Genomic DNA, 13,823 nt, shown 5'->3' on the forward strand with positions numbered 1-13,823 from the left:
TTGACGGTTCACTAACTTCAGTTCCTTTTTCTATCTCAATTTCTATCCTATGTTACGGTAAATAACAATGAAACTTGTTTCAATTGAGTTCAACAATTTTTTTATTAGGTAATTAGAATATTTATTAATATTAAGGTGAACACATAAATGTTCGTGCATTCATTGTGTTATTTCAAATATTTCACAATTGTTTTTCGAAGTTAATAAAAATACTTTATATTCAAGTTAATTAAAAAGCACACGAACTTTTGGTTCACCCGAATATAGTAAAATGCGAGATGTATTTGGAATTTAATTTAAAAAAAAAAAAAAAAAAAAAAAAAAAAAAAAAACACAAATCGTATGAAGGAATTAATGATAATTATCGAATCGATGAACAGAAAATGGGAGAAAATGGTGATAGAGGAATTCGAATGGAATGGTGAGCTTTTTATTTGTTAGTCCTCGAATGATATTTCCCTCGTCCTCTTTCGGCGTGTCATTCAGCACTTGTCGAAGCATACCCAACCAATCATACAGATTCGAATCGTATCTCGCATTTCGTGATCGCTGTCGTCGCTCGTATAAATCATTCTCGCGTGTTCGCACTCGTTTTTTCTACGCTCGCTTGCCAGTAACCGATCCCCGAGTGTAAAATACGCGTTTTAGACGGATCAGTGGATTTTTACGGACGATAGAAAACAAATACGACAAATAATTTCGATCATTTCTTCCTTCAACCAAAATAACCATTTTCTTTTCTTTTATTTTTTTCCTCCCATTTTATCGCTAATAAGAAAATAAAAGAACGAAAAATAGAAAAAGTAGGATATAAGAAATAAACAAAATTGTTTAATAATTGTTTTTTCTTTTCTTTTTCAAAAAATACATTTTAAATTAAACTTATAAATTTTAAAGAAAAAAAAAGAATCGCGAATTAATTAATGTTAAAATTGTAATAAGAATCAAGTGGAAAATGTAAAAGAAAGTTCCAAGACGCGTTGCATAAAACTGCATACGAATGATATATACCTACACGAGTCTCTGTGTCCCCAAGCATCTTCTCTTCTTCCTTTGAAGTAAAATTTCGAGAGAGACAGAACGACACAGGGTGATGGAGGGGAGAAAAACGAGGGAGAAAGTCAAAGCGTACGTGAGAAATCGCAACGACAGCACTCGTGGTGTTCGGTCCTTCAGAGGAAGGCCCCCGGCTTTCATCCGGCGGAAATCAAAGTCGGTGCTTCGCGGTAAGATCAAAAAACTTGCAAGGACCTCCCTTTTCCTCCTCCCCTTTCTCCGCTTACCCCTTCCCTGTTTTTTGAAGGATCTTTTGAATCCCAATACGCGCTAAGCACCGAAGAAGGATCCTTCTTAATTTTGCGGATCCTTAATATATCAACTTCTTTACCATTCTACTTAATTTCAAGTAACCAGAATGAAATTTTGAACACATAATTTTATGCAAAATATGTTAATCTAGTCTATCTTCTTTCATTCAAACGAGACAATTCTAACCTAACTTATTGTTCAACTTAATAGAAAAGAAAAAAAAACATCAAGTAACACGAATCGATTTGTAACGCGAGTAAAAGGACAAAGATTTGATACAGATAAGAAAATAAAAGTTAAAAAAAAAAACCAGAAAAAAAGAGAAACACGAAATAATAAATATCCAAAAAAGGGAGAAAGGAGCTGAATATACGCGAGGATCGTGAGAATCTGGTCAGATAGAACACGAGGGAAGATAATTCGAGAAAAGCAGACAATGTAAAGAGGCCATGGGCATCGTTGAGAGTCCCAGGATGATCCCGAGGGATGAATAGAAACGATCCTATTTATCCAACCGAGGAGATGACTGCCGTGTCTCTCGAGCTCAAGGTTCTCGTCATTTCCAACTATGCAATATGCTATCATGGATTTTTATAAGCACACTTCTCCTTTCTTTCTTTCTTTCTTTTTATCTTTTTTCTTTTTTTCTCCTGCTGGCTGTTTTTCTTCTTTCACATCTCTCCTTCATCATCTTCTTCATCTCCTTTTCCATGGATTTTGTTAAATTTCAACTAGTAGCTAGTTACATTCCCCGGAGCCGTTCTCGAAGCCGTTCCCGGAAAACCGGACGTGCTTGAATACCTTTACTCACCCATCTAACAGAAGAGACCAAAGTTTCAACTTTACTTCTTCCATCTCTTCCTTTAATCTTTCTCCTTCTTTACTTTTTCTTTCTTTCTTTCTTACAGTTGTTTAAAATGGATCCTGATTATTCCAAATTACTCCCAAGAGTTTCTTTTACTTCTTCTTCTTCTTCTTCTTCTACTACTAGTACTATTACTTTACTACAAATTTCGTAGATCTTAGAGTATTTATCTACATTCCTCTTATTGAGATTCGGTCTGTTAAATCGATTAATCTTTTTCTTTTTTCAATGACATTGAACTCGAATTGTGATTTGGGTAGAAAAGAAGAAGAAAACACAAAAACGTATCGTCAAACTCAAGGATCCATTTCTTTAAATATGCGAACACGATTGTCATCTTATTTTTCAACACACCAATCCCTACTCGATAAATCGAAATCTCAAACTTTATTTAAAAGTCCGATACCCTTCGAAAAAAGAAACGTATCGACTAGGAACTTGGAAATTTATCTGATTTCATTTCGTAATCTCGTATTTGTCTTTTACACTTTTAGAATCGAACAAATTCGGCGAGAAATCGTTGAAGAATATTCTTCAGAAGATTCTGCTGCTGCTTTCCACTCGTGTTTTTTACACGTGAACGTTTTTTAACATGCCAGAGAGGTGTTCGTTCAGAAAATGACACGTGTTCGTTCAAAGGGAAAGAGAAAGAGGAAAGAGAGAGAAATAGAGATAGATAGATAGATAGAGAGAGAGAGAGAGAGAGAGAGAGAGAGAGAGAGAGAGAGAAAGATAGAGGAATCATGCAAATTGCTCATACATTTTGGTGGTTGCCGTTTCTCGAGAGCCGTTGCAGGAAATTGAGTCGAGTGTAACGAACCATGAACAGCTCGTAATGCTCTGTCAAAATGACCTTCTCTAAAGGTGGACAGTAGAGAATGAGAATGAGAATGAAAGAGATAGAAACGGACAGATGGACAGACAGACAGACAGAGAGAAGATAGGCTGGTGCTACTTCTGCTGCTATTGCTGTCAAGCAAGGCAGGCGTAAAAATTACAACATCAACCATAGAAAGAGAGAGAAAGAGAGAGAGAGAGAGAGAGAGAGAGAGAGAGAGAGAGAGAGAGAGAGAGAGAAGACACGTTGAAATCTCGTCTTTCTCACCCAAAAACGGATACTTGAAAAATATCTTTTATATTATGGATACCATATGAAATTTAAATTAGGTATATACAATTGAAATAGATTAACATTTCTATTTCTATTTTTGTTGGTAGATTAAAATATCAATAAAGTGTAAGAAGGAGAAGTTTTGTAATTTAGAAATATTCTAATTCGTAGACAACTTAAAAACAATTCTTTTACCGGTTACTTGATGTTATTAAAAAAAAAAAAAAAATTAGTAAAAGTTTTTACTTATCATCCTAGTGTAAGTAAAATATTTGACCAACAATATTTTTATAAACATATACTAATTTTAGTATATAATTAATAATATAAAAGTATAATATAATATAATTGGTAATTATGATAGTGGCTTAAATAAAAGAAAAAAAAGTTGAAGAAATGAATTTTATTATTTATCACGTTCTGTGCTATGTGTACTGCCATTGATACACGTTAAACTTGATCTTCAGGCCACGTGTACTACCGGTGGTACCACTTGGACAAATTTATTTAATGCGCTGAAAATTAAATGGTCTGAACAACAAGTCAGGCAAAAAGGGCTTGACACGGAATGTGTTGTATTATAATACAAATATATAAAATTTGTTGGCTTATCATTGGATCCCACTATCATAAATCACCGAGACACATAATTATGTGAATAAAATATATATAAAAAAAAAAAAATAAAATTGAAAATGGACTTACCTCGAAGTATCTGATAAAGGAAGACCTTGATGTGATCTGGGCTGAGGTGCTGTGGGCTGACGATGATCTTATGAAGATCGCTTTGGAGTAGCTCCGTGATCACATATCTATGTTGGTACTGATTAAGGAATTTATTGATTATATGCTCGAGCAAGCCACGTTTATACGCTATTAAATCGTCATTCGGGCCGTTACAACGACGTAATTAGATCGTGCCCGCTTTCCATACCTACTACTACGATTAATTGCTTCGTTTCCATCCTCAAAGTCCTACCATCCTTGTTAGAACGACCTTAATAAACGCTATCGAATCGTCCTTTGACGTGAAATCAACTTTGGAAGACCTTTAATAAACTACCTGTTTGCTCATTTTCATCTTTGTTTCTTATTTATACATCGATCATTATAGGCAAATAATTATGTTCCATATAAAATTACAATTTTTGTACTCGATGAAATGAAAACTTTTATAAATTCATGTTGCTGCTTTTATTTTTGTTTTTTGTTTTTTCTTCTAAGAAAATGAATAATGAAAATTGTAAATTTATTGGTATAATCAAATAAAAGATATTTAGAATATAAAGCGTAAAAAGTTTGAGAATTGAAAAATGAAAATTGTAAAATATATTGACTGGTAACGAAAGTGGATAGTCAAAATGAACGGGGGAAGTTGGTAATTTACGGATTTAAGCGTTGAAGCTTGAAAAGAGAGAACCCACAACTTCTCTACCAAATGAGAAAGAGAAAGAGAAACGAGGTCGCAATGGAGAAGCATGAGAGTGTAAAAGAGAACGGAGGGGGGAGGATAGGTTGCTTGCCACCAAGGGGTAACATATGTAACTATCAAAGTTGCTAGAATTTTTGTCAGAGATAAAAATTACTAAAAGAAAATATTCACACATTTGAGAAGAACGTTGTATGTGAAAAATTAAACAAATTCTATATAATTTAGAACAAACAAAAGAAATTAAAGCACAGATTTTTGAATTGGCACTCTCGTGCTTTTTAATTGATCTATTAATTAAATTTTAATTGAAAATCGTAAAATTGTACATTACAGGATTCGACGTAATATCGAGGTATGGGTATTAATTGCAAAAGAGAAAAAAAGAACAAAAAAAAAAAAAAAAAGAAAACGAAATGTCATATATAGTACGAATTCGATAATAAAAGAAACATCGTTTAAGGCAAAACGTGAACTCGTTAACGAACCAGTTTTCTAGGTATGTGTTAAGTTTAGTTTCAATTTGTAACGAGTTTAAAATGTGTGTATGTGTGTGCATGTGTGTGAACATTATTAAACTTTATATCTGTAGTCTTCCTCATCTCTTGTATCTAACACGTTAAAATTTGGGTATACCGTTGTAACGGAATATAACCAATACATATGTTATTTATTATATAATATTAATGTATTAATTATTAACATTTGAGTCTTTGTTCGTTGCAGGTGGTGTGTTTGCGCGTAGTCGCGGCTTTATATTAGCTTAATTTTAATCAAGGCTAATTTTACTATCGATGACGAACCGATCGTTTTACACTACCGTTTTATCAAATAAATAGTAGATTCGCGAGGAATATTTAATTGGTCACATATTCGTTATCTCGTTTAAACAACAATAAATAATTAAATGGATAGTAATATATGTCTCTTGTATATAAACGTAAATAATAATTATTTACTTTACTGACCAATGAACAATGGTCATAGATTAAATAGTTTAACGTTTAATTAATAGTTAAAGTTTCAATTAAGTTGAAATTTAAAAAATTATCATTTCATTATAATAATAATAATAATATTATAATATAAATAAACCCATTAAAATTCAATTAAAAGTCAATAAGGTTTCAAATAATGCTAATATATTTTTTGTTTATTTCAAAATCTTTAGTATTTTTAATGTTTAAAGAAAAAAACCACTCATTAATAGATTTGTATATGAAAAATTTCGACACTACTTTTATTGACCAATTGAATAATTTTGTCGAATTTTCGTCGAAATGATTTCTCAACATAAATCATTAATAAAAGATTAGTTTTAAGTTTCAAGGATTTATGAAATAAGAACAAAGGGAAAGTGAATTAACTATTTTTTTTCTCTCTATACTTTTATCCTTTCACTGTCAACATCATCGTCATTATCCTTTTCGTCGCGTATATACGGCCAACTTGAAGAAGAATAAAAGAAAAGAGCGAACACGTTCGAGGAAAATGAAATAGTATAATGGCGGAATGAGGTCGACTGGTAGGTTGGAATGCAGGTAGAGGCTGCTTGCGAACCTGGCGTGGTATGCAAGTCGACTGGTCCGGTTGGCTTCGACCTGAAACGCCTAAACACCGCCGAGCCAATATCGTCCTTCCTCTTTTAACCCTATTTCTATATTTTATATTTTATAAAATACGTTTCATCATTTTTTCCTCTATGATACCTAAGTTAAATACGAATGTATTATTAAATCATAAAATTCTACCTTGTACGGTATCGTCTTATGATCGATCTACTCAATTTCTATATTGAATGATCTCATACTCACGCATACACACATACATATAAATATATGATATCATGCAATGAGAATAGTTGGTCAGTAACAGGTTTCGATTCTAACCGTAACCTGTTTTTAGTTTATGCAATTATTATTAGATCGTATTTGGATAAATTCGTTGAGGTTATAATTCGCGGAATGAGAATCGGGGATTGGTGATGGTGGTGATGGTAGTAGAGGTTGATGTGGCGGTGAAAAGGGGCATAAAGATATTGACTTCGAAATTAAAATTCAGCAATCATTGGAAAGCTTTATGGATAGTAGTAAGCAAGCAGAAAGATTGAGTTTGCTCTGATTACAAAGATACGTTTCAATCTGGTTGGGATTTCGTGTTCCAACGTTAGTCACCTTTGATAAATTGGCTAATTCAACGTCATATTGACGAGAATTATACGTTCATTTATTAAAGGTATCGGTAAAGTTTGAAGCTTTAATTACAATAAATCGAGTTAAAAAAAAAAAAAAAGAAAGAAAGAGAGAGTTAGATGGTAGTAATGAAAATTGAACTAGAAAGAAATTTTAACAAAATTCTACAAGATTGTTTGATTTGAGCACAAAAATTCGTTCAGAACAAAGTCGGCATTTTTGAAGAATAAATGTAAAGACAACAAAAAAAAAGATATGTATGCAAATATGATACGCATTTAGAAGAAAATGTTCAGGTAGAAAGATTAGAAAGTATCTTTAAAAGAGAGAAAGAGAGAATAGTGAAAGCCTAGTCAAATATAAGAGACTCATTTAGAGAAACATATTATTATTTGGAGTCTGGGTGGCAGAGACTGAATGCTGTGCTGGAGGCCGATTGGAGGATCGATGCGTGCCTACCTCCTGGTAGGCACGTCGACCGGTTCCTGGACAAAGCGACTTACCCCCAGCAGCAGCAGCAGCACCAGAACCAGAACCAGCACCAACAGTAACAGCACCAACAGCCGCATCGCCGGAAGCCGCACTGTTGGCCGCACTGTTGGCCGCACTGTTGGCCGCAAAGTGTTCGCGAACTCCGAGAGCTTGGAAATCGAGTATCCTGTCGTTCCTCTCTCCCCCTTTCCCTTCTATTGAAACCTCCTGCTCCTCGCATCCAACTCTTTCTCAACTCTTCTCCTCGCATCCAACTCTTTCTCAACTCTTCTCCTCTCATACCGGTCTAAAGAGGAAGAAGAACAACCTGGAAGACTTCGTCGACTTTCCATTGTCCTAGCCTTGGAATTGCGGAAACTCTCATACAATATTATATTTATTTATTTATTTGTTTTTTTTTTCTTTAGGTTGAGATCAGATTTTTTTTTAAATGGTTTAACGATCAATTCGATTAGATGTAGAAATAAATCCCAAAATTTAATAGAAGTTTCATAGTTTTGAGAAATGTTAGGATCACTGATGATTACAAGTTGGTATTAAATATATAAAGATTTCCTATAAAACTATACCAGCTCCTATCATCAAAATCTTTGTTTCAAAAATGGAACACTAACGTCGTAAAAGAATTTAATAGGAGAAAATTAATATGATTTGAAAATAGAATCTTTGTTCAACACAACAAGTCCTAAAGAATTGAAGATACGTTATTAGAGATTATTAGTGATTTGTACATAAAGTTGTCATCGAAAATGATAAAGGTTGTTGATAATGTAGATCAATTGTTATCGTTAGGGTCATTCTTAAGAACGATTCCTTTGTTAAGTGAACGTGTACAACAAAGAAGAGGAGGATGACGATGATGAGGGCTGAAAGTCCGAGGTGTTCGAGCAAGGCCAATCCGGCCCGTCCGACCGGTCAACCAAGTTCGAACACGGCCGGCAAACGACTTCGAGAACTCGACGAGTCTTTGGATTCTACGCGTTACTCTTTCTCTCTCTTTCTCTTTCCCCTTGTCTTTCTCTCTCTCCTTTCCTTTATCTCCTTCTTGGTCGACGTCTTTTGCCTTTCTTCTCTCGTTTCACAACAATATCCAAGAGAATTTTTTGAATCCGACAAATCCTGATAACGTTAAACGTTTAGGTATTCCTATTATCCTTTTTTTTCTTTCTTTCATCTTAATCAGTTAACTGTGGTGCTCCGTTTTGAAAGTACGCAATAATAATTCGGATTGATATTCGATTTCTATCTCTTATAACAAATTCATCTATTTCATTTGAATAGGTGATTCGAAAGTCGATGAAACACTCTGGACAAAGTTTAAAATCAAAAAATATTTCATTGTAATCAATAGAATTTGATTAAAAAGATTTTCAGCAAAACATCGAAATGCAAATAACGGTGAGTAAAGAGGGGGAGCGAAGAGGGGGGTGGTGTAGGAAAAGAAAAAAAAAGGAATGGATTGATAGACACAGAGAGGCCAAACGAGATTAGAGTTAAAGCAATTTCTGGATACACAGATGTATGACTAGGAGTTGCACGTTACACGGACAACGAACCAATCGGAATTTCAAAGGCATCGATGCACTACACACAGACACATAAAACATACCACGTTAACGTAACGTAGAGTTGTTCGTTGCGTCGTTCGTTACGTTGTTCAACACAACGCCGACAGTGGAGCGCGAGCATTATGCGAGCCAACCAATTAAGATAGATTTAATACCATAGCAATTAAAATGGCCACCACGCGTTTAATCATCGACTATTAGTTTCCTCATTTTCCATCTTTTCTTTCTATACTTTCTTATCCAAACGTTAACATTGTTTGTTAATTCAATTAAATATTAACACACACGCATTTGTTTATATTACATGAAAGATATTGGAAACTAATCAATCTTTGATTATTCATTACGATTCACTCGATCCTTTATATCAACGAAATTCGAATACCTTCGCCAACTCTCGACCTAATTCTTTTCCGTTTCCGTTCCTGTTTCTTTTCTAGTTTTTTTTTCTTTCTTCTTCTTTTTTTTTTTTAATCTAAACACTTAGTCAAAAAAGTAGGTTATCGTGAAACGTTCCAGTTCCTTTTTTTCTAATTCTTTTTTTTATTTTTTTTTTTTTAACTAAGTGTAAAAAATTCGTCCTATATTTGAAATAGACGCACGGAGGGGAGAGAGGAGGCAAAAGTTTATTATATTAGAAAAATGTTTACACGCGTGTAGGAAAGATTTTTGACTGGTATTAACCCATTATCATTAAGTCACAATACGAAAATGTAAAAAAAAATTAAGTTATATTTTATATCGTTAATTATTGATTTAAAATAAAAATAGTTAGAATATTAAATATTTTTATTATTATAGTTATTAAAAAAACAAATTTCAAAATACATTCCAAAAAAAGGGCATTGGCGGGTGATGGTAATGGGTTAAACGTCTTATATATATACTTGGTGAGCTGTCGAAAATATATACCCTTAGAGTCTTTTAGACAGGATATATGTTGTAACGTCGAAGAGAGTTAATAAAGCAAGACATAAAGTGAGAGAGAAAAAGAAGAGAACAAAAAAAAAGTTAGGCATCGTATGCCAGAGAACAAAGAACTCACTTTTACTTCGGCTCCGAAAAACTGTGGGGGTCGATCGATATAAAACCACCAGAGCTTTGCGCGATACTCGATACGTTTTATGTGGTGGAAGAAAAAGAAAATGAGAGAAAAAAAAAAAGGAATAAATAAATAATAAATAAAAGAAAAAAAAAAGAGCAAGCAATTTCCGATAGATCGACGGTTTCAATTTTCCTACGCGTTCCAAATTTTTTTTTTATTTTTTTATTTTTTTTGGGGAGGGAGGGAGGGGAGGGGAGGGGGAGGATTATCAAATTTTCTAAATCGATCTTCGCACATGTAACACGATTTACACGTCAAAATTAAATTGAACCTTACGAATCTAATACTTTTTTTTTTTTTAAATCTCTTTAATACACGAGTAAAATTGTTTTTTAATAACGTCCGATACAAAATTACATTTAGATGGAAGATTATTTTAATATTTTAACAAGTTTCAATTGAATCCAATTGTTTTTTAATTCGATACACGTATATAACACTATTTATACATTAAATTGAATTTAAGAACCGTAATATACTTCTTTTTTTAATCTTTATACGAGTAAAACTGAAAGTATAAATACATGTTTGAACCATCTAATAGGAAATTCCGATTAGACAGATCGATTTGTGTAGATCATTGGAAGGCTTATTCGCATCTTTGTTACGTGCCACCTCTCGTATGCAATATAGAAACACAAACTTACGTAAAAGTAGGTAACATTATATATGTTTGTTCTTATACAACAAATGTTACATAATATAGATATGCAAATTCAGAATAAAATACGTGCGATCGTCTTCTTTATATTGTCCTCTTCGTTGAACAACTCGAGCAGCCAACATTTTTTTTTTTTTATAAACAAATAATTTTCATTACATTCGATATGTAATTAATAGCAACAGTTCGATACGATTCTTTCCCAGAAAAAAAATAACAATTAAAAAATAAACTAAAAATAAAATCATACCAAGCCATTATCAGTTATTTTGAGTCAAGTATTCGTCGAGATAAGATTTTCTTTTTGGTATAAATAGTATCTTTAAAGTATAGAAAAACAAAATTAGCCATTGTAAAATTGGCAATATAATAAAAAAAAAAAAATGTCTCCTGGGAAACCGTGTTCGAAAAAAGTCGTGGTCTCTAATGGGTTAACGCGGCATTTAATATTATTATTATTTATTCTCTATTATTCGTGCGAATAACAGAGAATAAATCGAAGAAGCGAAAGATAACATTTTTTCAACAAAACAAAAAATACACGACAAGAAATTATTACGTGCGAGTAATAAAAAAAAAAAAAAAAAACATACGCGTTGTAATTCATTGGCTCGTCTGCCGCTAACAAGCATTCGATAAAAAAGTGAACAAAGCAAGAGAAAAAGCTTAGAAAAAGTGTAAAGTGTAGCTTTAGAAAGAGATAGATAGATAGATAGATAGAAAGATAGATAGATAGATAGATAGGTAGATAGAGAGATAAATCGAAAAAGAGAGAAATAGAATGAAATAGAGACAGATAGATGTGGAACGTCAGTAGTAACGAACATCAACTCGCTTTTCCATCTAATGGTTTACATCGTCGACTAACGCAATAAAACAAAAGAGAGAGAGAGAGAGAGAGAGAGAGAGAGAGACGACCTTTAATTTACACACGTTCTTTTTTATCGTTTCAACTCCACGCACAGTTTGCCACTCGCAAAGTGCCGTGTACACCACGTTCAATTCGCGCGAAATAAAAGCAACCAACACCATCACCGTGAAAACGGGTGAAACGAAGCACTTTTTGTGATAAAAAAAATATCAGATAGAAATATAATAGAAACGTATTTATCAATTGTATATTTGCATATATAGTAATAATCATTACTATTATTAAAATGAATCTCTACATGCAGATTTGGGGATAAGAATAAATTTGTAGTAATCCTTACTTGTCGTAAAAGGTGACTACTAAAAGGGTAAAATAAGAAACAATAAATGAATAGTAAAATTAGAACATTTGCATTGCTTCTAATGAATCATGACAAGAATAAACAAAACAAAAACTATATATTATGAAAAAAAAAATATATATATATATATATATATATATATAATAATAACAATAATAATAATAAAAAAAGCTTGGTTTAAGTGTTGCATCTACAAGTGCATAGATGAATGTAGTTAAAGTGATTCGTGATGATGGTGTTAATGATGATGATGATGTTTAGGTAGTTGTCGGAACTAATAAAGGAGGAAACGTTGTTAATATCCGGACATATCGTTAAATTCGCGATAACCGTTATCATTCTATTAATTGATTGGCAACATCGTGGATATATGTTCATTAGAACACTCATAATTCTCCTACAGAGTAAATGTCCTTGCGTGTATCAAGAGTTATTATGCGATTATGTACTGATCTGCCATATATTACGAAGTTGCTTAGCGATTTACAAACCCGTTTTTCAACGGTGTTCGATTGCACGAATTAAAAAGCAAAAAAAAACGATAGAAAATTGTTCAACGTAATCGATTAATCATTTTCCTAGCTAGTAGCTTTGCTAATACGATTATTCGTTTAAATTCAAACTCAAGATTCTCTTTTCATTTCAATATTGCGAACCTTTGAAACGCATTTTTCGGTAGAAACAAGGAGAGTGGACAAAAAAAAAAAAAATTGGTAAAAATCGATTGATCTCTCTGTTTATGATGATTAAGCGAAATAAAACTTGTTAACGATTGATAATTCATAAGTAATCAAATTTCCCAATCAAAACATGTTTTATCTATTATTTATCTACCTGTACAAGCGAATAGATAAATCCATTGATAGATTAAAAATGCCTGAATATACGTTATATCAAAAAAAAAAAAAAAAAAAAAAATATATATATATATATGTATATTCCAAAGATAAAATTATAGATGATGGAATTATGGTAATAAAGAAAATATTTTCTCAATTTTTAATAGTCTACCGATGTAATAGAACGTGCGTGAGATATATACCTTTTTATCATTTTTTTTTTTTTTTTTATTACGTTCTTGTTCATCGCTCTGATTAATTCCATCGAAAAAAGAAAAAAGAAATATCAGATAATGAACCATAAAAGATAGGTTGTTTCATCTTACGTGGATTATAAATGCTGTCATTTATCTATTACCGATCATTTAAAAAAAAAAAAATAAAGAAAATAGAGTGATTATTATTAGCATAGCGGCGTATACATCCCAGAGCGGCAAGTAACAAAAAAATAAAATAAAAAAATATAATCTAGAGGATGAAGTTGAATGGCTGTGGGCACGCGATGTGTGGCTCGCCATAGGCGATATAAAATTCGTTCGTTCCTTGCACCCTTGTCTGCTTTATGAGGGATATTTATTTGAGCCGTGGAGAAACGAAGAGAAGAAGAAGAAGAAGAAAAAGAGAGAAAGAGGAGCGGTTTAATCGACCGAACAAAGCGCCTCACCCACCCACCCCCTTTCCAAAGATTTCTTTACCTTTTTCCTCCCTTTTTTTATCCTTTTTTTATCCTTTTTTTAATCCTCATTTTACAACATTTCCTATTTCCCCATAAAACGATGTTTATCCCCGTCTTTTATCTCATTTTTAATTAAAAACAAAATGAAACTTCAAATTATATATACGAAGAATTGAAAAAAATTCATTAACCTTTCAGGCATGACGCGCCACTATAGTGATTTTCGCGAATGTCATATTCTAGTACGACACACCGCTATAGCAGTTTTGTAGAATAACATCTTTTAAAAATATATTATACATATAATTTTATTATTAATTATTAAAGTAAATTGTTAAAGTTATA

At 32.5% G+C, this 13,823-nt stretch overlaps 1 protein-coding gene across 3 annotated transcripts in view; it reads right to left on the reverse strand.

The window, feature by feature from the left end:
• nmo (serine/threonine-protein kinase nemo) overlaps nucleotides 1-13,823 on the reverse strand; it is an 83,801-nt gene that overhangs the window by 16,049 nt on the left and 53,929 nt on the right. For all 3 annotated transcript variants that reach the window (XR_001475619.2, XR_016176617.1, XM_015319526.2), the window contains exon 4: nucleotides 3,990-4,096. Coding sequence is in view for 1 of the 3 variants with exons in the window: in XM_015319526.2 (XP_015175012.1) it covers nucleotides 3,990-4,096 (107 nt within the window). In the remaining 2 variants the exon portion in view is untranslated. The remainder of the gene's footprint in view (nucleotides 1-3,989; nucleotides 4,097-13,823) is intronic.

The sequence above is a fragment of the Polistes dominula genome, unplaced genomic scaffold, assembly GCF_049000335.1.
Source record: "Polistes dominula isolate Pdom_NZ unplaced genomic scaffold, Pdom_raw_medaka contig_23, whole genome shotgun sequence".
NCBI classification, from domain to species: Eukaryota; Metazoa; Arthropoda; class Insecta; order Hymenoptera; family Vespidae; genus Polistes; species Polistes dominula.